Source organism: Gasterosteus aculeatus, chromosome 13 (assembly GCF_964276395.1).
Source record: "Gasterosteus aculeatus chromosome 13, fGasAcu3.hap1.1, whole genome shotgun sequence".
Lineage (NCBI taxonomy): Eukaryota > Metazoa > Chordata > Actinopteri > Perciformes > Gasterosteidae > Gasterosteus > Gasterosteus aculeatus.
In genome coordinates this window covers 7722017-7745423 of record NC_135701.1, presented here as the reverse complement: position 1 = coordinate 7745423, position 23407 = coordinate 7722017, and the positions used below count along the sequence as shown (strand labels likewise).

General features: G+C 42.4%; 2 protein-coding genes across 21 annotated transcripts in view; one reads left to right on the top strand and one right to left on the bottom strand.

Annotated features, from left to right (window-relative positions):
* The window catches only part of aopep (aminopeptidase O (putative)), a 59259-nt gene extending 58071 nt beyond the window's left edge, over window positions 1–1188 (top strand). For all 17 annotated transcript variants that reach the window (XM_078087365.1, XM_078087362.1, XM_078087364.1 and 14 more), the window contains one exon: window positions 676–1188. The gene's annotated coding sequence lies outside the window, so the exon portion shown is untranslated. The remainder of the gene's footprint in view (window positions 1–675) is intronic.
* fancc (FA complementation group C) lies at window positions 197–22979 on the bottom strand. Of its 4 annotated transcripts, none has more exons than XR_013452077.1 (16): window positions 22788–22952; window positions 19793–20028; window positions 17340–17427; window positions 17099–17193; window positions 12197–12298; window positions 12048–12112; window positions 11552–11716; window positions 11312–11459; window positions 8159–8214; window positions 7968–8067; window positions 7096–7171; window positions 5557–5662; window positions 3381–3555; window positions 2144–2397; window positions 1735–1939; window positions 197–870 (listed from the first exon to the last, which is right to left on the bottom strand). XR_013452077.1 is itself a non-coding variant. In XM_040195900.2 (16 exons), exons 2-15 carry the CDS (start codon window positions 19988–19990, stop codon window positions 1763–1765), a joined length of 1764 nt encoding a protein of 587 aa, XP_040051834.2. In that variant the 5' UTR covers window positions 19991–20028; window positions 22788–22979; the 3' UTR covers window positions 197–870; window positions 1735–1762. The 4 variants fall into 4 exon arrangements, 2 of the variants coding, with proteins under 2 accessions (XP_040051834.2, XP_077943499.1); XM_040195900.2 differs by having other exon boundaries at window positions 2185–2397; window positions 22788–22979; XM_078087373.1 differs by lacking the exons at window positions 17099–17193; window positions 17340–17427 and having other exon boundaries at window positions 2185–2397; window positions 22788–22911.
* Window positions 22980–23407: the final 428 nt, after the last annotated feature.

Here is a 23407-nt window from a genome sequence, read left to right as displayed (position 1 = left end):
ATGTAACAATTATTTTGGGTGGAAAAGTTTCTACCGTGTGAAGCAAACCTTTCACCAGCTAGCGGCCCAACAACCGCCACAGTCTAAATGGACCTAAAGTGGTGTGGTTTCTGGCGGGTTTGGGGTTAGCGGAGCGCCGCTCGAGTTGGCGTTCCCTTTTCGCTTCATTACAGACAAAAAAACAAGGTAAAAAGTGTTTTCATGGTTTGCCAGTGCTTTGTTGGAGAGCGAGCAGAGATATTCAGGGTTGGCTTCCTGTGCCTACTGAGCTGATAATCAGTCCTATACAACCACTGGCTCAGTTCAGCAGGAACCGGAGTCCAGTCCACTCCACACCGGACCAGAAGACGACACAAGCACTGGTGGTACACAAAAGACTCGTTAGTGTTGGCAACCACTTTGCTTCTTTTGTTTTAGTCTGTTGCAAGGATATATATTTTACTACCTACAAAATTATTCATAACATTGTTCACAGATTCATTTGTAACCCAAATCATGTTGGTTGATCTACATTTAAACTCAGAAAAAAATGCCCTGTATGGGTTGTACCGGTGGTTTCAGACCAAACTGGATTATTTGTGGATACTGAACACACACAGTATCCAGGCTTTGCCTCCACATCCGGTGACCAAAGGCTCCGTAATGCTCCAATGTGAACGTATCTCTCTCTTCCAGTTTGCTGACTTCAGACGGAGATGAAAGGAGTTTGGCACGCGGGGCGCAGCGGTCACCTCCTCTTCCTCAGTGAGCGGGGGCCGGCTCCAGAATCACTCAGCGGAGTGGAAACCAAACCGGCCAACTGGGAAGCTTTGGAGCGCAGCAGCTCTGCATGTTTAAGTCCAAAGAAATGAGGAATAACGCCAGCTGTTCCTAGTGAGACACAACATTGTTTACTTAATGAAAGGGAAAAATCACAATTTACCGGTTTTAAAATGATAGATTTTGTGTGGCCAGAGGCACACCCATCCATGTTTAGGAGCATGTGGTAAACCCATGATGTGGCTCGTAAGAGTTAAAGACTAAATGCTTTCAGGTCATTCCCATTTTTATAGACGACAAATTACTTCACTCAGTCCATTACAACACTTTTCCAAAGGCGTTAATTCCAGTTTTGTTACTGCTGTGTGTAAATTTTGATCATACATTTTAAGTGAATGTTCATGTTTAAATAAAAATTCTTGAGAAAAACTCTGGTATTTGATTTTTTCTTACTATATCAGTTTACAAAATTTCTGCACTTAGAATTATGGATAAGGAGTCATTCTGTATAGAAAACGTACAAAAATATTGCGATTTGTTGTTTATAACAAAGTAAGTAACATTTAAACACAAATGGTATTCACACAGATAACTGGTGTTTGGTTTCCTGCCCTCAAACAAATAAATTGTATTTCAGTCAGTTCGAGTAACATCATGGATACTTAGTGAGTGAGACGATTATATGACACGTTTTACGAGCCGCTGCTGCTTTGTAGTGTGATCGGTCGCTGCTGAAGTATCCTAGTGGGCCTTGTAGATGTGTTGCGTGGTTGTTTGCGTGTGATTGACGACTCTCTACCTAATCTGTCCTCGCTGTGATGTTTTGACACACTCCATGCACCGCTGCATGTCCCAACAAGAGCGTGGCTATTTGATATTCTGCACAAGTGCCTTGAAAAAAAAAACCTGAGCTGAGGATGGCTGAGGATTCTATGCATTGTGTGTGTGTGTGTGTGTGTGTGCGCGCACTCTCACCTATTTTGAAGTGTGTGTGTGCGAGGGCTTATTCCTTGGCAGGGCTTGATGCTACGTGCATATGTGTTAATGTGTTTTGGAGTGCCCGGATCCGGAGATGAACTCTTTCAGTGTCGCTTGATAAGCAGTCGCCTTGGTTCATTCTGATCTGCAGGGAGCTGAGAACCCACCGCGCTCCATCAACCAGACCACAGCGATCCAGCACCTGGACTCACACGTACACAAAGACACACCGTCTAAATAATCATTCAATCATTCGACATCCAAACTGGGGTGTACATGAAAAATATATACACACAACTACTTAAAAACTGCTAAATTTTATTTAGCCCAAAAGTTTGTATCTGTTTTTAATTAAAAAAGAAAATCTATTGTTGATGTTACAGTTTCAATACATCAAAAATGTCACCTGAAAGCACATTTTGGTGAATAGGAAGATGGTTTCCTCACCATCTGCACAATCTCCGTTGATGCACTCAGGGATTGTTGGAGAAAAACAGCAAAGTTGACAAACAGGTTGAGTGTCAACAATGGAGACAGCGGTGGCGGCTGGGGTTGTGGGGACAGCAGAGTGACCAATGACTGCAGGAGATCAATAGGAAGAGGAGGATCCAAGACCGAGAACAGGGAGTGTAGGTGGTCCCATGCTTCTTTGCCACGTACCTGGAAACAGAAATTACACAATAAATGTCTGGTCAGCTGACATGTCCACGTACAGACCTTACTGGAATCAAGAATCATTGCTTTAAATATCCGCCCAAATGAAAACCAATAGATTAGTAGTGATGAATTAAGTCAACCTCGTGCACGTTGATCATAATGTCAGAGATGGCGGCGACTGCAGCAAGTCTAACAGGGTTATGGCAGGAGGCGGACAAACAGGAGACAGAGAGAAACTCGGGTCAGCTGGCCAGACACTAACTGAGAAATCAATACTACATCACCCAGCCACCCTCCCTCATATCTCTCTCTCTCTCTCTGTGTCTCTCTCATTGCTCTGATCCACCTTTTCTCTGTATTTGTTCAATTGCTTTCAACAAAGACACATATTATACCACTAACAATATACAGACCATCCACATTGTGGACTTGTTGAGTTATGCTACATGCTATATGCTATAGCTGCAGGCTGTGTGATATGATATCCAAACTAGGACCTAGCTATTCTTAAGTCATATCAAATAAAGATGACAAGTCAGTACAGTGTTGATCTTTGCAGTGTTGCAAATGCAATATGAGCAACAACGTAAGGACGATTCAAAATATGTTTCCAAAATAAAGTGTAAAATAAGGCAACACTAGCGGCTGCGTGAGGCTGTGCACAGTGGTGAGTGAATGTATCATCAGAACACACTGGCCGTGACAATATATCCATCCATAAACCTACTGTAACTATCTATCTATCCAGTGTCCAAAGTAGGTATACAGTTTACCATGTTCAACGTATTATTTAAGCATTCTAACCTTTTCTGAATTGCACTGAACACAAAGCACAGCTGGGGCTGAGGAGAAAGTCATAAGGTTTGTATTTGGTCACAAACCAAAAGCACTAGACAAGTTGAAATGTTGAGTGGACACTAGAGAAAAGGGAAGAGGATCTCATGGGACACGTACTGCGGGGACCAGTAGGTCTCTGGATGTCTTACCAACTGCAGCGCTCTGTGGTGCCCCCTGTTAGTGGGGTGGTGGTAGAAGGTGAGCAGCCACAGGAGGGGGGCACAGTCCTCAGGCTCCGACGTCACCAGCAGCTGGACAGCCACTTGCACCCAATGGGAACACTGGACCAGAAGGAACCAGGCCTCGAACACTGTGTGGAACCTCCTACAGCACAGAACATGAAAAAGTAGAGTGACCTGATACTTCGCAGGATCTTAAAAGATTTTTCTGACCTGCAGTGGCAAAAGTACACGGATGACTGACACGGCATATGACATGACATATTTGTATGTCCCATTATTTTTCGTCCCGTCCTTGATGTCTGTCAGAGAACAGTCCCCCAGTCCACAGACACAAAAATACACAACACCTGGCAACGCACACAGCCTGACAAGGTGAAAACAATACCAGCGTCGCTGGAAGAATCAACATTCATCTCCATCTTAGTTGGGAGTCATGTCACCTGAAACAGAAATCTACCTGGCCACCGAGAAAACCACTGATGAGCCTCTTTTTGTTGGATTATATTTGAAGTTATAAATTCACCATGTAGTAGTAATATCTAAAAACTAAGCAGATCGGGAGGTTTCATTTAATTCCTCATTAGCCTGCTAAAGTATGTGTATTAATATTTACAACTTTCTCCTTCTCCAATTCCTAAGCCACGACTTACAGGTTAATGACTTATACACATTTACACAGTCGTTTTATTTGAAACTCACTTAATAACATAAATGACAGAGAGTGGAGGTATTTTTAATACATTTTGAAAAATGGATTATGAAACGTGGATTTTGTTTCATCAAAATCTGGATGGAAATGATTTGGTTTCCTGTGTCACACACACACCATCTATTAACAGGCTGTCTGGGGTCATTTACATCATAATATCTTTATTAACGAGCCACTGTTCAGATTGTCTGCCAGGAATGTTTGTCCAGTCCCGCTGACCGGAACAAAAGACCATCACAAAGAGCTTTAATAGACATCTGAATTTCACAATTAGATACTGAATTTGAATTGTTTATCTCAGATATCATCACACTGAGGGACAGTAGTGATCAAATTCACAAAGAATGGTATGCTTTTATGCTAAGCAACATCTTAAAGTACAAAGTTTAGACGAGTTGTGTTTTGTCTAAAGCTATTTACATTTATAATACTTAACTTTCTTTTTAATCGGAGCTACAAGAGATTGAACACAGTCCTGCCAGAAACAAGTGAGAGAATGACAAAAGCGGAGATGACTTTCTAGATTTCCTAGAAACAATGTTAAATATTTTCTGGTCCTTGTCAGAAATAGAATCAGCTGCCTCATTTTTGTAATGAGGCAGCAAATGTAAATACATTTTTGTTATTCTACATATGGGTTTTAGCCTCCAAACAGCATATTTTTATTATCTGTCCCTTTCTTAGTTTACAAACTATTATTTGCAAATTTTTCATAGGAAAAAAATGAAAATAACGTAATTTAACATGTAAATTTGGGCTCTGAGAAGCTCGGGGGCATTTTTTTATTATTGTCTTGCTAATTTACAGATGAGAAAATCCATTACACGCACCATATTAATAAATTAAAAACCTGGATCGCAGAGAAGTGTACAAAGTCAGAAACATGTGCTTATTTGGAGATAGCACGATGGACGTAAAGGTCTCTCTTCGCAGCAGCGACCTACAGAGCACTGGCAGCTGCGTCTACTGGCTCAGAGCAACACAACCCACTACTTTCACACCTTTGGCTGGAAACGATGTTCTGGGATTCTCTCCTGGAGAATGGAGCAGTAGTGGGGATAATGGGCCCTGTTAAAATGCGCAGCAGGAGTGTATCAAATCAGCCGTCTGCATCTCTGGGACGGCAGCTGCATTTCATCCCCTTTCCCTCGAAATTCGTACAACCAAGGTTACCCCCGCTCAGCGTTTCTCCAGTTCTTCTCCTGCTTTACTTTTTTTACTCTCTTTGGGCTTTCTCAACAGAGCTCCGTGTTTTCCGAGCTAACAGCCTCCAAGCACTGGCCTAAAAACCTCTCTGCTGCAATGCGAGGGGGAAATATCTGACAAACCACCCCCTCAACAGCAGTTAATGGAAATAAGACCAGCACAGGGGCGTTGAGTGAGGTGGTGGATGCAGACCCACATTCACACGTTCCCTCTGCAAGCCTTTCTCACCCTGATCTGCTGCTGTTGTCGTCTCCGTCCTCTTCCTCCTCTGTCAGTCTCTGTAATGAGCTGCTGAGCCAGATCAGGTGACGTCTCCAGGCCTGCTGAGGCATCTCTGCAGAAACATATTTACATAGAACACAGACACAATGATTACTTGTAGCACGTATCAAATCAATTAGCATTCACATAAGGAAAAGCCTTTCTTTATTTGCTAAAAGTTAAAAATATCGTTATCACCCGAGAGAGAGAAAGGGGGGGGGGGTTAGTGTTATTTTACACTGGGGTTTTTCATTCCATTTTCATTTCTGCTTATCCAGGGCCGGGTTGTGGGGGCAGCAGGCGTAGCGAGGTATTTCAAGCGTCCCTCTCCCCAGCGACATTTTACAGCTTTTTGTGGGGGACACTGAGGCGTTCTCAAGCAATACAAGACATATAATCTCTCCCGCGTGTTCTGGATTAGTTTGACGCGCATGGAAAACCATGTAGCGTCCATTAGGCATAGTGATAAGATGCATGTAGACCAAGCCAGGATGGAGAGCCCCTCCACTTTCACGGTTTTGATGGGTCTTCCTCTGCGTCTAGAGGACTTTGTGGTCGGGTTAAAGAGTTGCTCAAAGTACGGTTTCCACTGCTCGACGATATCACCGGCCAGAGTCCGCCGTTCTGCTCACCTGCAGAACGCAGCCGGAGGCAAAACTCACTTTCCCCGTTCTGAGATGTTTGCTGCAACCTCCATAATGCCCTGAAATATTCATCGGATACGATGCAGAAAACTATAAAGGGTAAAACAAGTGGATGTTTCTGTTGAAATAACTCCATCTCACTGACAATTTAGGTTCACAAATAATTTTAAACAAATATTCCAAATGTTCGGTATTTTGATCCAGGTCTTCCCCCTTACGTTAACAAAGCTATGCTAGGACCCCAAACCTTCTACTATTCACAGTATCCTTCATTATTCTTCACCGCGCGCACATACACAGTAATTATTAACTGTGCTCGGGCTCCAAAGTGTCCCCAAATGTCTCCACTCATGTAAATCATTGCTGCCTACAGGCCGCTGTGGGAACACACCGATCAGCGCTGCTCCACTGTTCAACAGGAACGACTCCTATACATAAACAACGGTAACGCATAATCACTGGGGATCAAATATACTCTTATATAATAATAAGTTCCAGTAGTGTTTGTATAAGACAAAGAGAGTCAGTTGTTCGCAACAAATTGATCTAGTAAAAAAAACAAGGAGCTAAATGAAAGAGTTAACGACACTAAGCGTAACTTCTGTTCCACTTTGTTTTAACTTATATATCCAACATAAAATACTTAAAGCACAGTTGCTGACTAACTCAAATTGATTGGCAAGAACAAGACACACAAGTGTCCATTCAGTCTGCAGCAGGAAACCTTTGTTGACACACAGTTAAAGAATACCTGAAAAAAAAAAAAACTTTTCTGACAATGGGCGGTTTTGTACAGAGTCAGATACACACACACGCACACGCACCCATGCACACACGCATGAGTGTGTATTAACGCACTGACCTGTTGGCCGGGTCAAGAGAGGAAGCAGCAGGCTCTGAGGTGACTGTGGGAACATGGCCTTCAAAGACACACTCGTCTGAAACAACACAAAACACACACTTTCCTGAGCTTCACAAACGTAAATCATATTTACCTTGAAGTCATCGGCGGCTTTGCTCTGAAAGCCTGATAAATGGCACTTTGAATGGGAGTCTGTGTAACAGTGATACAGTAGGTGCTAATGTGTAATGTTGCATGTAATAGGTAGCGTTTAGTGCAGCGTGACTACAGCCATTAAAACAGACTCTACTGTAAATACACCATCGCACTGCCACCTACTGGTTAACAGGGGCGAAGAGTTCAGCAAAATTCAGGAAACGGGTCAGTGGGGTAAAACGTAAAACCTACGTGGTAACACATGTGCCCTCTGGCCTTTTGACATTAATGGCTCACAGGTGAGTGGGCAGAAAGTCCTCTACGCTCACCAGGGACAGGCGGATTGAACTACAACAGACTTGTGTATATGTGAAAGGGTCTGTGGGGGCTGAGAGTAAAAGTTGAAAAATACACAGTGGCACATCATTGTAACAGCTGAGCTCACACGGGTTTCCACACATTGGGTAATAACTTTTGTACAAATAAAACCACAAATTTATAATGGCGTAGAGGATTGATTTGTTTTGACATGGATTGTTTTGTCTACCCACACGTTAATCAGTGGATTAAGACTTATAAGATATTTATACGTAAAAGCAAAGATCAGTTCATTCATTGATCAGACAAATCCATAAAATCATACAGACAAAAATGTAAATAATCAAACCCCCTTATGAACCAAAACAATAATCGATAAATGAAAATGGAAAGGCTTTGATTGAGAAGTGGAGGCGTACCTGATGCTGCTGCAGCGCCACTTCCCTGAGGAAGCAGCCGGTAAAGGCTCCCACGAAATACTTAACACACTCTGTTCCGTCGGCTTGTTTTAGTATGGACCTGTGGAACACACAAACCATTATGCGAATAATACACACTTCTCTAGACAAAAACACAACCAACAACCTTAAAGTCACACACCAGCACTCACCTGAAGATGTCGTTTACAACCAAGAATATAGAGCAGTGCTGAGCACAGGCTTTGGGCTGAAACAAACAAAAAAAATGGTCATATATATTTATAGATATTAAAAGCCTACACGTGCAATCCAGAATTTACAGCGAACTCATGCTGAAACATCTCTGTTCCATTCTTACTAAATTCGAGAACACAAACCACCCAATCTTGGCCACTGTGTGTCACTGTGGCCTCATCTACAAAGCTCCATCCAGTCGTGGTTCCTCCCTGCTCTCGCTTTCTCCCCATTATCCACTCAGTTTTCCACGCTCACTTCTTCAAACCCCACACACTTACTCTCTCATCTCCGCCTAATGTACACTCGTGTGTTTCAGATTCAACACGCTCTAAAAGGCCCAAGCGTAAACATATAGCAGGTGCACTCTTTGTGTCTGCCCTCGGCGCATTTATATATATCTTCGAGTCCCAATTATTCCCCCTCTCATCCCCCCAACACTCTTATATATACACACACGTGCTTCCATATAGGAGGAACGCAAGTAATCTTCTCACAGACTTTTAATCCCACACTGCATTCCAGTAGAAGATCGAAAGGAGCACTAGCTTTCCATTTATTTGACAGCCAATTAAAAACCTTCCATCTGTGTCAGTAGTTAATGTGGTAAAATGTATGTTAGTTAATGCTTTTAGTACATCAGGGCCAACAATGTACCACCAGTCTCCAACCTGGTTCTGTAAACGGGTCGAGGCACATATTGAACTGCAGATGTCATTGTAAAAGTGCCAGAGTAAAAGAGCAATTAGGGTCTTTGTGAGGTCAATACGAATAACCCCCCCCCGTTTTTTATATGGTGTCACTACAACGTTCCAACATACAAATAGTGTGCTTTCATCTTCCATTTTGACATGTCTCGTTTCCTTTTGGTTCTCACGCCAGAAAACAGTATTAATCAAACAAAAAAGTGCCGTACAAGTACGCGGGCGTCCGGGAAAATGTGATGATGCTTGCATGCCAGCGTGCATGCCAGCGTGCATGCATGTGGGCAAACTCCGTGGTCCCCCTAGTGAAAACAGATGGGGTTTTTTTAGCATCCTCCTCCATACCTTACCACTAACACTTCCAGGAGGGTCAATTACAGCACACAACAAACATCCTGTTTTTTGGTAGTAAGGCCCAGGAAGTGAGTGTTTATTATTACTGGGCTGGTCTCTCTCTAGATCACAGAGTGGCGGAGCCAAATCGAGGAATGTGAGCCTTATTTCACGTTTCACCATTTTGATTGCAGTTTTAAACATGTGAGTGAAAGGGAGGCGAGAGGAGACAAAAGCCAGTCGGCTCACACGCCTCTTCTCTCTTCTGTTGCTCTTGCACATGTGTGCACCAACGAAGACACATGTGAAACGCACATCTGACTTCCAAACAACCTGAAGGCTAAGTGAAACCTAAACGTGTGCCTCCTACCCTTTTAACGACAGACACGCCATACCAGATGCAATTTCCTAAACAAAGCATGGCAGTTGGAGGTGTGTATGTGTGTGTGTGTGTGTGAGGGTTTGCATGCACACATGTGCGTGTGAAGCTGCTCGGTGATAAAAACAGAGGTCAATCAGAGATGGATGAGAGGGTAAACAAATCCGATCCATGGTGGGACAGAGATGTAAACAGTCTGCTGTTGCCTCTCTGTCACACGCACGCACACACAAACACAAATAGATTTAACTTAACAGAATTCCTCCCTCCAATATTGTTGCTCCTAAAGTGCAAACAACAGGCAGGGATTTTCTTGCACACCGTGCGTTGTGAGTCTGTTATGTACACAGTTTAAGTGGACCATCACTGCAGGAAAACACAAGTGACACAACTGACAAACTTTACTGAAGTCAACATGAGGAAAACTGTCAGGTAAATACCTGTTTCAATGACATTCCTCGCCACCAAAGACATTCGGTAATCTAGGTAAATACTGTAGAATTGCATTCGCCGTATTGTATTGCATGCCATAAACGTTTGGCACCAAACAAGTCTACATTGATTTAGTTTGAGTCATGCTGACTATGGGAATTAAAAAATAAATAAAATTCCATCTGTAGTTCTGCAGTTCCACCTGATTTAAGTGTTTCATTTGTGATTTCTTTAATTGTTTAGTTTCAGTGACACATTTAATTATTCGTTTTTTGCAATGGCTGCACTAATATGTCCAACATATTCTAGTGGGAAAGAAAACAACCCTTGGTGGCCAAGTGAGGAAAACAAAAAACACTGCTGGTATTTTCTGATTGCATTTTCACGGCATGATCTTAGTTAAAAGTTAAACGAAGTGATGAAAGGCCAAGGACTGGAGTGGCATAGTTCAGTATATACTCAGCACAGAAAAGGCTGTGTAGAACAAGCCAAATGATGTGAGATGCAGTTTAGAGTTCGCCAAATGATGTGGGTTGCGAGCAAAGCCAAATGGTGTTTGAAGTTAGCCAGCCCAAAACAGTCAATAAAGATCCTCCAAAAAGCAAAGGAACGCTTCCAAGTACAATGCATACATAAACATTACAATTGCCATACCTCATAATGAATGGCTAGGCCCTATACTCAGTCTGTTTGGTTTCACAGTTTACAAATCATTTCAAAGGGGAGCTATAAATATACGGAACGGGCAGTGATTCCTAATGTGAGAATCTAGTCCCTAATTCAGGGCAGATGAGTCGAACTATGTACATAACAAAATTTAACAACCATTTAACAACAGCAACTTAACATTAAATTGATCGAGAGTGCTGCCAATTCATTAAAATACCAAAGACCAAAGAAGTGCATGCTTGGCTGACAAGGACGTCTTCCTTCCCATATTGATGTTGTCAAAGTAGCTGTGCATGGATTAAAAAGATGACTTGAATCACGGGTTCCCAGGAGCGCACGGCACGATATCACCAAGGCGGTTTTAAAAGAAACAGCTATTTGAAAACTAAGGAGTTGTGATCTGAAATGTGTAAATTATTTCAAACATTTCAATTAAATTTATAAATTATAGAATTAATCCAGAATATCAGTATATTAATTGATAGTGAAAATAGCATTAAACAAACTGCATATCAACAGGTCATAAGTGCTGCCTATTTGGTGTTGATTACGTTATATTACTTTATCAGTCCTCAATGCAGAAAAGTACCCACAAGTAGTGACTGTTCCAGTTGCTTCTGTGGGATTGGGCCAGAGTAAGTGAGAGCACAGTCCAGCAAACGGAGCACTGCTTCCTCCAGACTGGGCAGGTTGTGACACCACAGAGAGACGACAGCCTGCTCCTCCAATGACAAGCACCGGCTAGAAAACACAACAAGAAACAGCAACGGCACGATCAAAACATGAGCGGCATATAGATGTTTGGACACAATGCTGAAATCATATGTTATGACCTGGAGTAGGCGGAGCTAACAGCATCCAGGAAGTCTTCACTAAGTGCTGCCCTCACACAGGTCACTTGCTGCTGCAGCAGTGCACTAATGAGAGGAGCAGCCTCGGGACAAGTGACCAGGGGGACACAAGCCTCCGACGTGGCCAGAATGTTGTCACACGCACACCTGCACAGAGTAACAGAAAAAAACATCTATATTATCTGGAACTCATTATGAATGGGAAAAAGAGAAAAGACAGAACATCTTGGTTTCCATCTTCATAAACAAGAAGCCATGCTTTTTTCTCTGTTTAATTGCATGTAAATGGAATAACTGAGTCTGTAGGTTTGCCAAACAAAACAGACGATGACATCATCTTTGGATCTGGGAAACTGTGATGATTGTTACTAATATTTTGACATTTTATAGGCCAAACATATTTTGAGAAAATAATCAGCAGGTTAATGCATTGTGAATGTATCTGTATGTGAGAGACCTTATTTATTATGTGCTGTACCTCTGATTCGTGTCACCCAAACAACTGCAGCTCTTCCCAATGCTTTTCTGCAGCAGTGCCACCATCTGAAATGAAGGAAGGAGCACGACTCGCGTGTATGTTAACATTATTACACTATTTATCAATGCTGAAAAGAAAAAGGCTGATACCTTTCTCAGAACCTCGAGGTGGTAATCTTTCGGTGGAATATCCATTTTCTTCATCAACGCCTGTGCGTCGTCTTCCTCTGTAGCAAGCTGACACAGCACCTTCTGTGGGAGGGCCGGCGACATAATGTGCAGCTGATTACTGCCATCGTATATGTACATCTATAGCAGATTGTAATACACTTAAATGCAATCTGCCTGGGCCCATAGATTCCCAACATCAAAGCTAATGAGTTACTGGAGTATAGGATGACTCTGCTGACGTTGCATCATTTGTACCGCATGAGTGGAGAGAAGGCATTTCAGTAAGGGAGAATGTATGGACGGCACATGAGCAACTTGAGAAATGAACATTCTTGGTTACACAGGGCCTTGGTGTTTTACAAGCATTTTTCAGAAGGGGCCTCATCATACACTGATAAAACTAGACTCATAAACTCTGCTGATCTCGTCTGTGAGAAAGGGAGTCATAATTAAGGAACAGCAGAGGGGAAACTAGACCCATACTGTATGTTTTAATCTTACATGAGAGGCTCTCTGCCTTGAACTATGGCGTTTATCAACAAATATGCTGCAAGGAAGACATTCTTAGAAATAACAAAAGATGCGTTGTTGTCTTATGATTAATAAACTATGTTTAACAAGGTTTGCCTTCATCGATATTCACTCAAAAATAGGTGTTTCTTTGAATTATGGACGGATTTAGACTTTGTTTAATGACATTAAGATGATTCACTGGTACTAGTTGAAAAGTGTGATCCAACAGAAACAGCCGAGGCTCCACATCTTCAGCACGCATCTGTTTTTACAACTCCACTGCACCCAAAACAGAAAAGAAAAAACACACCACTAAGAGTATACCGAAAATGTACAAACTACAGATTAGAAGGATGTCAACACGAGGAGGAGAGAAAGGGATTGAGAGTTGCACAATATGTACAAAACAAAAAACAAAGTCAAGGCGTACAAAACAAAATCCCAGCTGGAAGAGCACTGCAGCGCTGTTGGTGGAGCTCTGCGGTTTCTTTGGCCAAAGTTCTACAGCACGCGAAGATGCTTACCCTCCACATAGGCTGACAAAATAACCCCAATCACTACCATCTGAGCAGCCTCCAAACGCTGCACGTTGAGTACATACAAAACCAATCACACGTATTACACCCTCGGCAAGGAGGCACAGTGGGGCCGGGGGGGAAATGAGAGGGAAGGACAACTGGTTAAAAGGAAGGGCGAAGAGAGGTAATCAATGGACGGCAAATACTTTCGGAGTAAAGGTCATCGTTTCTTTCACAGCAACCAAGCTGGCTGGCTTGTGGGGTCTTGGAAATGCTGCGGCCGAAGAACAGATCCCTCAATGAATGTAAAATTAAAAGGAGAAAAAGGCACAAAGCATAGTGGGGTTGGTTCTGATGAGTGCCTGTTAACAATTACTGATGATTGAATTCTCCCAAAGCCAATGAAAGTCTTAGTTCAGCCTCAGATGGTCAAAACAATAGCGATAAAATGAGGGGGGGGAAAAAAAGTCAAGAAAAGGATGAGCATGCAAAATAATAAAGTAACTAGAACTCTGTGCACTGACATTGTGCGCATTGAAGAAAAGTGTCACTTCAAACATGATAAATAAAATCTATAATCCTTTGACCACATGAACTTGAGGTAAACTACATAATGCAAAATGTAAAAACAATATTTTCACAATTATTTGGAAAGGATGGCTGTTTACAGATACTTGCTTTTTGTGGTTCTTTTTTGTATTTGGGTGATAAATTGTGCTTTGAAATAGGAGCGTGTCCAAATGACACAATGACAAATACAAGGTAAAACTGTGATAATTATGTAATAGTTTGATCTTATTCCCACTCTTTATGAACAACACTCCTGTGCATATATGCTACATATAGAAGAGTAGCCTAGCTTAGTGTGAATGTGGTAGCGTTGGGAAATGGTTAGCCTGGCTTTTAGTTAGTTAAAAATAAAATATAATATACGATAATGATATGATATATAAAAAAAAAGCATGTTTGCCCAGCATTTGTGCCGCGTCTACTTATAGCCACAGAGAACTCACAAGACAATGCTCCTGTATTTTGGTAGCTACGTAAAGGATAAAGCATGTTACTCACTATAAAAATCATAATTTCTTAAAACATTGACCTATTCCTTAGATTTGAAGAAAATAAAACCCTGAAAGAATAAACATCAGTACTACTTGCAGTGAGTCCTATTTTCTGAGAAAGAGATGCCACCCAAGAGGATCCCTTATTGTCATCTCCAAATTAAAAACAACAGTCCACCTCCAACAACAAAGCCGCCACAGCAGCCCCAGGGCCCACCTGTGGTTCACCCAGCCTGAGTCAGCGAAGATTAAGCCTTCAAACCAGCCATCTTCCGGCCCTCTAATATTCTCTTTACTCATCTGTCGTCTCTTCAAAGATCCAGGGATCCAAAGAGCCATTTGGCTTCAGCACTGTGTGGTCACCCACGCTGACATAGCCTGCAGCTACGTGGTTGTACCCGGCATTCATCAAACCCCGTGACAAAACTCAGATGTGGAGAGGAGAGGCAGACAGGGAGGGGAGAACGGGAGGCACGAGGGCCAGAAGGCAAAATACTCTGCACGTTATCCTAATTTAGGGAGAAAAATACATGTGGCTTCCAACAGTATCTATACAGTAGCAGTACAACACGTGTTTTTGCCCAAATACTCGCGTACATATTCCAGCACATGCACAGAATTACAGTACTCGGGTGCCCTCAGTCTATTATGAAGGCAGCGTGAAAAACAACGTTGGGGTGCACGATCAGGCAGCGCTAACAGAAAACAGGCCGCACTCTGCATTCCAGGACCGGGAGTCCAACATAACGCAGACACAGGGAGAGACACACCGAGACAGACCCTCTCTGGGCTAAAACCATACATCTCCACTGCTCCCCCAGACGGGACTTGCCACGCTGTGCTTCCCGCCATTCTCGTCATTTGTGGTGGGGGGGGAGCTTCTTTGGAGGAGATGTGAGGAGGACGAGCTGTAGAGTTTGCGGTGACCTTATTGTGCAGTAGTCGACACTTTTATCCTGCATGCCATTGTTAGTGAACCCTTTGACTGTCCCTCAATGATTCATCATGAGCATTCAGCTACAATCAACTACTGTACAATGTTAAAAACATACTTTGAACCTGAACGCTTCGCAAAGGCTCGTGTTGTTTGACTAAGGCTCAGCGGAGAAGAGGCTCCTGTTGAAGAGTTTCTCGCAGTTTTTTGGTCAAAGCTTCCTTCAAATCTTCTAACATAAACCTGGGAAGTAAAACGTTCTTTTTGAGGGGGTTGAGGTTAACCAACATAATAATATAGATTCTCTTCCCTTGATTGCAAATAAAACATATCAATGTAAATGTACACTCAGACACCAACAACACATGCACTTCGCTTCCCCTCTTAAGACCATCTGGCAAATTCAAGCTTTACTTTCAAGGCACTGTTTTAATTAGCGAGATGTTTTATTGGATGAGAAATTAATCAAAAGAATACAAACACGGTTAACCTGCCAAAAATGTGGAAAAGAAATTCCACATTGTTTATCATGAGCCATCTGTGTGAACCCTCTCGAAGTTGAAAATTGCAGAATCTTTTCTTCCCTCTGTTCTCTTTCCCTCCTTTGTGTGAGTGAAAATCATAGTGAGCAAGAAATACTAACTACAATAGGAAGGTCCTTCAGATCCTTCTCTGGTGACAAGGAGCAGTGAAACGGTCAATTCCAATCTGCTTTCAAAATGTGTTTTACAGTTTTGGAGTTTTGTGCGCAAAGGGGTTAGACTAACAGAGACCCAATCTGCCTCGTTCATCATCCCCGTCCCATTGGGGAGGAGAAGCAGTGCTAGCAAGAAAACTCCTATTAAAATTAAATTAGACAGCAAATCTCTTCAGCGGCCCAAAGACAGATCATTTTAGTCTGTCAGGGTATTTAATGGACTACAATCAATCTGTTTGTCCGGTCATTCCGGATCTAATGTGGAAATAAACATACATTTTTTACATCTCTTCCTGGAGAACCCCGAAGCGTTCCCAGACCAGAGTATCCATCCTCTCCAACCGCTTCCACCCCGCGGCCTCTTACTGGTTGGATGTGCCGATCCTGATCTTTGAATGGCCGTCCCACTTCAACTAGGCCCTGAGCTTTTGGGCTGAGTGCAGACACAGCACAAAATCAAGCTCAATCTGTCCGCTTGCTTCCGTGATCCACTTCTTTCGGTCACTACCCAACGCTAATGACCGGAGGAGAGGAGAGGAGAGGGATTGCCGCCGACCGGGGAAATCAAGCAATTTGCCTGTCGGGCTCAACGGCCCGCACGCATCACTACTGTCGCTCCACCTTCCCCTTACCCGTGAACTAGATCCCAAGGCTTGAGTTACTAAAAAAAAAAAAAATAATAAAAAAAAACTTTTATTTCAGCGCCACAATAGAAATTAATTATCTATCATGGGAAAATAATCAGCAGCATATCTATCAAAATATTTCAAAAGATTCCCAGCCCCATTCCTTTTGTTTGTGGTGTTTCAAAGAATGTTGCACGTGTATTAAAGAGATGACAGAAGCATAGAGCTACGTGAGATAGAGAGTGACAATGCAGGTGAGGTCCACACATAAACAGCATGGAGGTTTCACTTTATGTTTTGACGCATTAACTTCAGAAGAAATCTGTGCGCTAAAGCTCTATTTTTTTCTTGATCCGAAATTTAACTTAAATTGAGAGTGTCCAGTTACTGTCCTTAGATAGAAATAAATGGCAGGTAAAAGCTATCACGAATCACTTTCTTCTAAAACCAATAATGATATATTAAAACAATAGCCCCCAATCAAAGTCGACTTGTTGACTATGAACAGACAGAGAAAGAGGCCAGTCCATACCCGAATCCACTGGTTAGCTGTTCTTTCCACAGCATTGCCTGGATGCTCCGAGTACAGTCCCCACAGACACTGCAGCAGCAGCCTTCTGCCCGTAGCTGCAGACGGCGAGACATTTCTGCTGTAATATCACACCCCTTTTACACAGATTATAAGCATCAGAATGACTCATGCTTGTAAAGAGACAGGATCCGTCCGCTATTCCCGAATGCAGAGTTAAAGTTTTCCCCCACGGTGCACTCACCATCAGCAGTGACATACGGGTTCCAGCAGAGTCGCCCCAGAAACTGGCCGAGGAGGGGCAGCCTCTTCACCGTCTCTGCTGTGGAGCTCTAGGGTGCATAAGGGAGACGGCCACAGGCAGGAGGAAAGGGGTTCAGTGGTCAACGGGTTTTATACTCCTACACCTTTGAGCTGCATTATAACTTCCCTGGGTCGGTTCTTTGAGGTGGAGGCACAAAAACAGTAATTTTTTTTCCCATCCGGCATATAATCACACATTAAACAAGTAGAACCAATTCAAAAAATGAGATTTCCTTCCTTCAATGTTGGACTGTAATATAGATATTTGCACCTTCTCATTTCGTCCTCCTTTGTTTGATCCTGTTAACCTTAATCAACCCCGAGAGACACAACATGTAACACGAGAAGGTCACAAGTCTACTTCATTGGCTAAGGATATGAAGTTAAACAGCAGGCCCATCCACAGGTGCATGGAAGTGGGGCATTACTCATGCATCACCTTTGTTTTCCCTTATTTTTGTCATGTCACAATTACAACCACAGTCTTCCTAGTGACAGGTATACAGCGCAGAACCGGGGCTTTGGGTGAGGGTGCTACGCCCCTGACAGTTTAAGTATGTGTGTGTCTGTGCTTCTTTATACAGCTCAAACAACATGTGATTTATTTCACCTCACAGCCAATTAAAGGATCCAGAGGGTTTCAAGAGGGGACAAACACTGTATTTAGGAACTTCAAAATCCTTTGATCCTGAATATCTGTCAATTTCAGTTTTGAATTTTCTCTGAAAAAGTAAGTAACCTATGACCATCAGGACCAACATTGTCCTCAATTATAAATGGACTTTTAGACAATTTAAGACAATGCATCTTGGTGGGGAAGAACTTCTGTTCCTGAAATCACTGGAGGATTTCAGAGGAACACTCCGATAAAAGTTACAATGGTGAGCACATCAGGTTGAGGTGAGTTAGCAACAACTTTTATTAAGTTAAGTTGGGGTGACTTTTATGGGGGACGAGCTATTGGAGACTAGAGGAAGTTTCTGGGCCTTACCACTTGTTCGGACAAAGCGGGCAGATACAACATGTTAATTAGTGAGCTGCAGAGGTGCTGCCACATGTTATTAAATCACACTCTCAGTAGGAGAGCAGACGAGCAAATTAAAAAAAACAAAAAAAAAACATCAAAATATTTATTATGCGATCAAAATTGGAAACTTCCTGCACTTTTCCGAAAACCAAGTGCAAACCTGGAAATGAATCATAACTGGGAGTATTTCTCATCTTGGGGCATAAGCCACATGAGCAGTTGTTAAGTCATCAAAGGATGGACAACGCTGCCAAGAAGCAGGCTATCTTCAGCTGGACTTTTATGAGCCCACTGCCAGTAAAAATGATTTCAACCCAATTAAGCTATACCATTCTTTCTTTCCGTCTTTGTATCCGCGCCACCATCCTACACATGCTGACACCTCTGCATGACGTATACCCGGAATAATGCTAGCAGAGAAGCACACAGACAGATACAAATAACAGCTATTGATCTCCAAAGATAATGTGGCTAGGAAGTTCAACGTAAGACACCCGGACACACTGATTCTAACCGTCACCACAGTGTTACAGTAAAACATATGGGTGATATGTCTGAAAGAGCTCCAGGACCGCAGCACTAACAAGAAAGTGATTCTTACGTGAGGAGAAAAAGAGATATGCATTAAGTGAGTGAGATATGTGAGAAGAAAGAAAGAAAGCCCTGAGGGAAAAGAGCTGGAAGGAGGAGGCAAGGACGTGGTAACACTGAAATCCCTCACAGTCCTGCGCCCCTCATGTCCTCAGCCCCCTTCCCAAATTTGCTGGACCTGATGCGGGGATACATTAGGTTAGCGCTGGAGGTCCCAATGCGGCTATTACCTGACTGACAACACGGCAGCGCTGCCAAGCCGACATACGCAGCCTCTGCACAGCACAGAGCGGCCTCTGTTAGCAGGACTCTACCAACGCTGGACTTACTGTTCGTGCCCCGGCCTGGACGCAGAGTGAGCGCGTGCCCTTGCATGTTTGTGCGCGTGTGTGTGTGTGTGTGTGCGCTAGACGTGCTGGTGCTTGAATTAACGTCGGACGGCAGTTTGGCCAAACTGATTCAACGGATTTAATTTATTTCTTTTGGTAAGGTGTCAGGACTGTAAAACCGGCCTCTTAGGGGATACGGACCATTTTATTGGGCTTAACGGGCATTTGGGAAGTAAAGTGAATGTGCATATCTGTCAGGACTATGAAGCTATCAATGAAGTTTGGCTTTCTTGAAGAACTTGTACCGTACTTGTTGTTCTGGGCCTGTTCCCTCTTTGCATAAAAGCATCAGCTAAATGAAAAATGTAATCCTAAAGCATCCCTCTGCATTGCGTCGACTAAAAAAAAAAATACATGTGAACACACAACATCACTACATCTGCTCACCATGTTGTTGATATGTGTGAGGACTTGCTGGAGGAAATCCTTCAGTCTGCTCAAATGCAGGGAGGCGTCTTTGCGAGCGTCTGGGCCGTCAGCCTGGCCCCAACACACCGCTTTGTCCAGCCAGAACCGCAGCTCCCCGGCGCTCGGCGCGCGCTCTGCTGTTTGTGGGAGCTGGAGCAGTGGCTGCGGCTGAGACATTTCGTCCAGGTGAACGTACTTGTGAACGAAGCAGGATCCTAAGTGAGGCAAAGAGCAAGTCCATTGTCAAGGTTCAGACAAAAAACGAATAATTAAAAATCCATCAATAATCATCTTTCGCTTACACGGTGAGATAGACTTTCCTTCAAAATGAAACGTATAATTGCAGTTTCAACAGATTTTTTTTATTAGCCCAGCTTTGTACCTTGTAAATTCATAATAATTATTACATTCAACAAAAATATTATTTTACTTTTAAGGAAAGCTTCTACACCTATTGTATAAATCAAAAGGCACAATCAGGGTACAACCAATTTTGAGAAAAGCAATACTTATATACAATACAGCAGACAGAAAAGTATAGACTGTGACAAAAATAAATAATAAGAAGTACATGATTAAAATGAGGGTATAACGAAAATAGAAATGACGCATGAGCATTTGGGGATGAAACCACGTGGTAAAGCGACCACAGTGTGATTAATAGCAGAAGAGGTTATTTACAGCCTCACACTCAACCACAATATGTGATTACGTTCATGAATTAAAAGCCTATTTTTTGGGACTTCTTCATGAGCTTAAAGTCAACAGGAACCCATTCTTACATGAAATAATGGCTGCTGAATCTGAAATACCTATTAAGTGTATCTATATATAAAAGCACAAAACATGTATTTCACAATAGCAAAGATTAAGGAAATCATTTTCAAAATAAACAATTTACTGCTAGAAGTGGGTAACAAAATGGAAGTAGCAATAAGAAGAACACAAATTGAAGCATATTGAGGTAATCTTGTTCAACTCTTATTACAACAATCTAACAATCCCCCCCCCCCCCCCCCCCCACACACACACACAAATAAAAAGGCCTACTGTGAAATAAACAGCACATTCCTCACCTTTTATGATGATGAGCAGTATAACGCGGGTGGGGGGCATGTGTGTGTGGGGGGGGGGGGCACAAGGGTGTGGATGAGGATGTGAGTCGTGTCTGTATGTGGCCCAAAAAGAGTGTGCGTGTTGTTTTTTGCCATAATGACATGTCTGTGTCAGACACCACAGGGTTGTGTTTTATGATCATCTTGTTACACACGATTTGTTTAATGTCTTGCCATCATCTCTGCTGGAAAGCCCCTGCGGCTCGCCGATGTGAATATATAAATGCCCATTTTCAGAGGGGGAAAAAACGCTCAACCAAATTAGGAACAAACGCCTCTTGTTGACTTGTGTTGAGGGTTCAGGTTTTACTAAAGCATAGGTGGAAAAGAATTGCACGCTGAATACCTAGTCTCAGGGTCCAGACAGTTGCATAAATACATGAGCATACACTGAATTTACACAACGTTGTTGGCGTAAATGCACGTCAATTAGGCAAAAATATAAAAATGCAAATGCATATAAACATACTCTGCAGCAGCTTTGGTGTTTGCTGAACACATTCTGGAGAAGGAACGAGATGTGACTGGTCAAATATTATTATTAAAGATTTGTTAAACTAAGCGTGTGTACTTTGGGTAAGAGTCAGTTTGCTGTTCCAATTATACGATTGTTGACATTATTTCAGTATAATCAAATCAGTTTAAAAATCACTTTCTACAAACTTACTTCCGTATGTTAGTTAAGAAGGCAGGGATTACATTAGAGAAAAGCCTGTCTCAATAAAAGCCATAAAATGAACCGTTTTGTTAAATTGATTTCAGGCTAATGAGATGATGAACATTATTTATGAACATACACAGCCACTGCAAAGCAACATTTATCAGACGCTTGAATAAATGAGTGGAGAAACTGTTCTAGCTGCTTGTGATTAACAGATGTTTGTCATTTCTAATCGTCAGAAAATATGGCAAAAACGCAATCGAAGTCTCAAATCAACCATTTTCATTTTGAATTATTCTGCCAATTAATTTTCTCCATTGGCAGCAGTACTGATTTCCCAACAACCACATCTGAGATAGTGGAAAATTGGTGTTTGGACATTGTTGTTTGATAGAGAATGAATCAGTAAATCGAACCGTTTCGTCCCTGATCTTCACCGTCAAAGAAATGTTTGTTTTTTTTAACATGCAGAGTTGATGTTCAAATGGTGGATTTAATTTAGATCAATCTGACGCAATGGACACACTCAACAAACACACACACCTGGGTGCGACTGTGGGTGAGTGGGGAGCATGGTCGTCCTCCAATCAGAGGGTTGTCGGTTCGATCCTAGGCCCGGCTAACCCGCATGTCGTTGTGTCCTTGGGCAAGACACTTAACCCAACATTGCGCCTGTAACTGCGACTACAGTGTGTGGATGTTAGTTACTGATGGCAGGTGTCACTGTGTGTGGTTCTCCTGCAATCAGTGTATGAATGGGTGTGAATGGTGAATGATGTCATGTAGTGTTAAAGCGCTTTGAGTGGTTGGAAGACTAGAAAAGCGCTATACAAGTACAGTCCATTTACCACTTACACACACACACACACACACACACACACGCGCGCGCGCGCGCGCCCCAATGTACCAACGTACAGCTACACCTCACCACCAGGTGCCAGTATTTCCTCTACTGCTCTTCAATTTAAAAGAATGTCGCCAATACGATGAATCGTTTCAATGTAAAATGCCCAAAGAACTTCGATGTAACGTTATAACTGCTGTAGGTTGAGTTACGTCACGACTCCACGAACACGCCACAAGTGAACCAACGTTAACGGCTTGTTTACAACCGTCACTTCATGCGGCGAGTTAGTGACCGTGAATCACGCTACAGTCGTATACAAGTTAACTACTGCTGCTTCAAATGTCGACTTACGTGTAAACAAGACGCGAAGCCATTCAAATTTAAATCTTCAGATAAGAAGCCAAGCTTTCGTCCCGCGATGTAAACGAACTGAACTTCCCTCTTCCGTGTATTCAAGAAGATGATTGGTTGAGTCGGACCCGCCCCCAACTTGTCATGCTGGCAGTGCCTGCTGGGAAAGAGAGTCTGACGTATAACCCTCGTGTACCTGTACAGAACGTATGTAGGGATATATGAAATGAAAAGCAAGAGGATTTATAGTGATTCAAATAACCATTTGCTTCTACAAAGTGAATAATACATATTCATTTTAAAATCAGGGGTAAATCTTACAGTACAAAATTACTACAAACAATGACCTAAAAGATGAATATGAAGTTGAATCAGTGTAAAACATACACTAATTAGGGGTGCATGCACCTTAAGTTAGCAGTTCTTATTCAGATAACTGGAAAAATAAGCTGTTTATGTGTATTAATGCATTGTAGTCATCGTCAGTGTGTCATCATCATTATTAGCAATTCAATGGTTAAAACTATAAGGACAATTACTGAAACATAAAGTAAGTAAGTTTAAAAAGTACGTTTTTAAAAAGAAATAATTTTATTTTGCATAGTATTCTACAGATTCAG

Coding starts and splice junctions, on each gene's coding strand:
- fancc (XM_040195900.2), bottom strand. CDS start 19,990: ATGTCTCAGCCGCAGCCACTGCTCCAGCTCCCACAAACAGCAGAGCGC. Junction 11,460..11,551: donor GTTAGCTCCGCCTACTCCAG/GTCATAACATAT, acceptor TGTGTTTTCTAG/CCGGTGCTTGTCATTGGAGG. Junction 5,663..7,095: donor TCTCTTGACCCGGCCAACAG/GTCAGTGCGTTA, acceptor ATGTTTCTGCAG/AGATGCCTCAGCAGGCCTGG.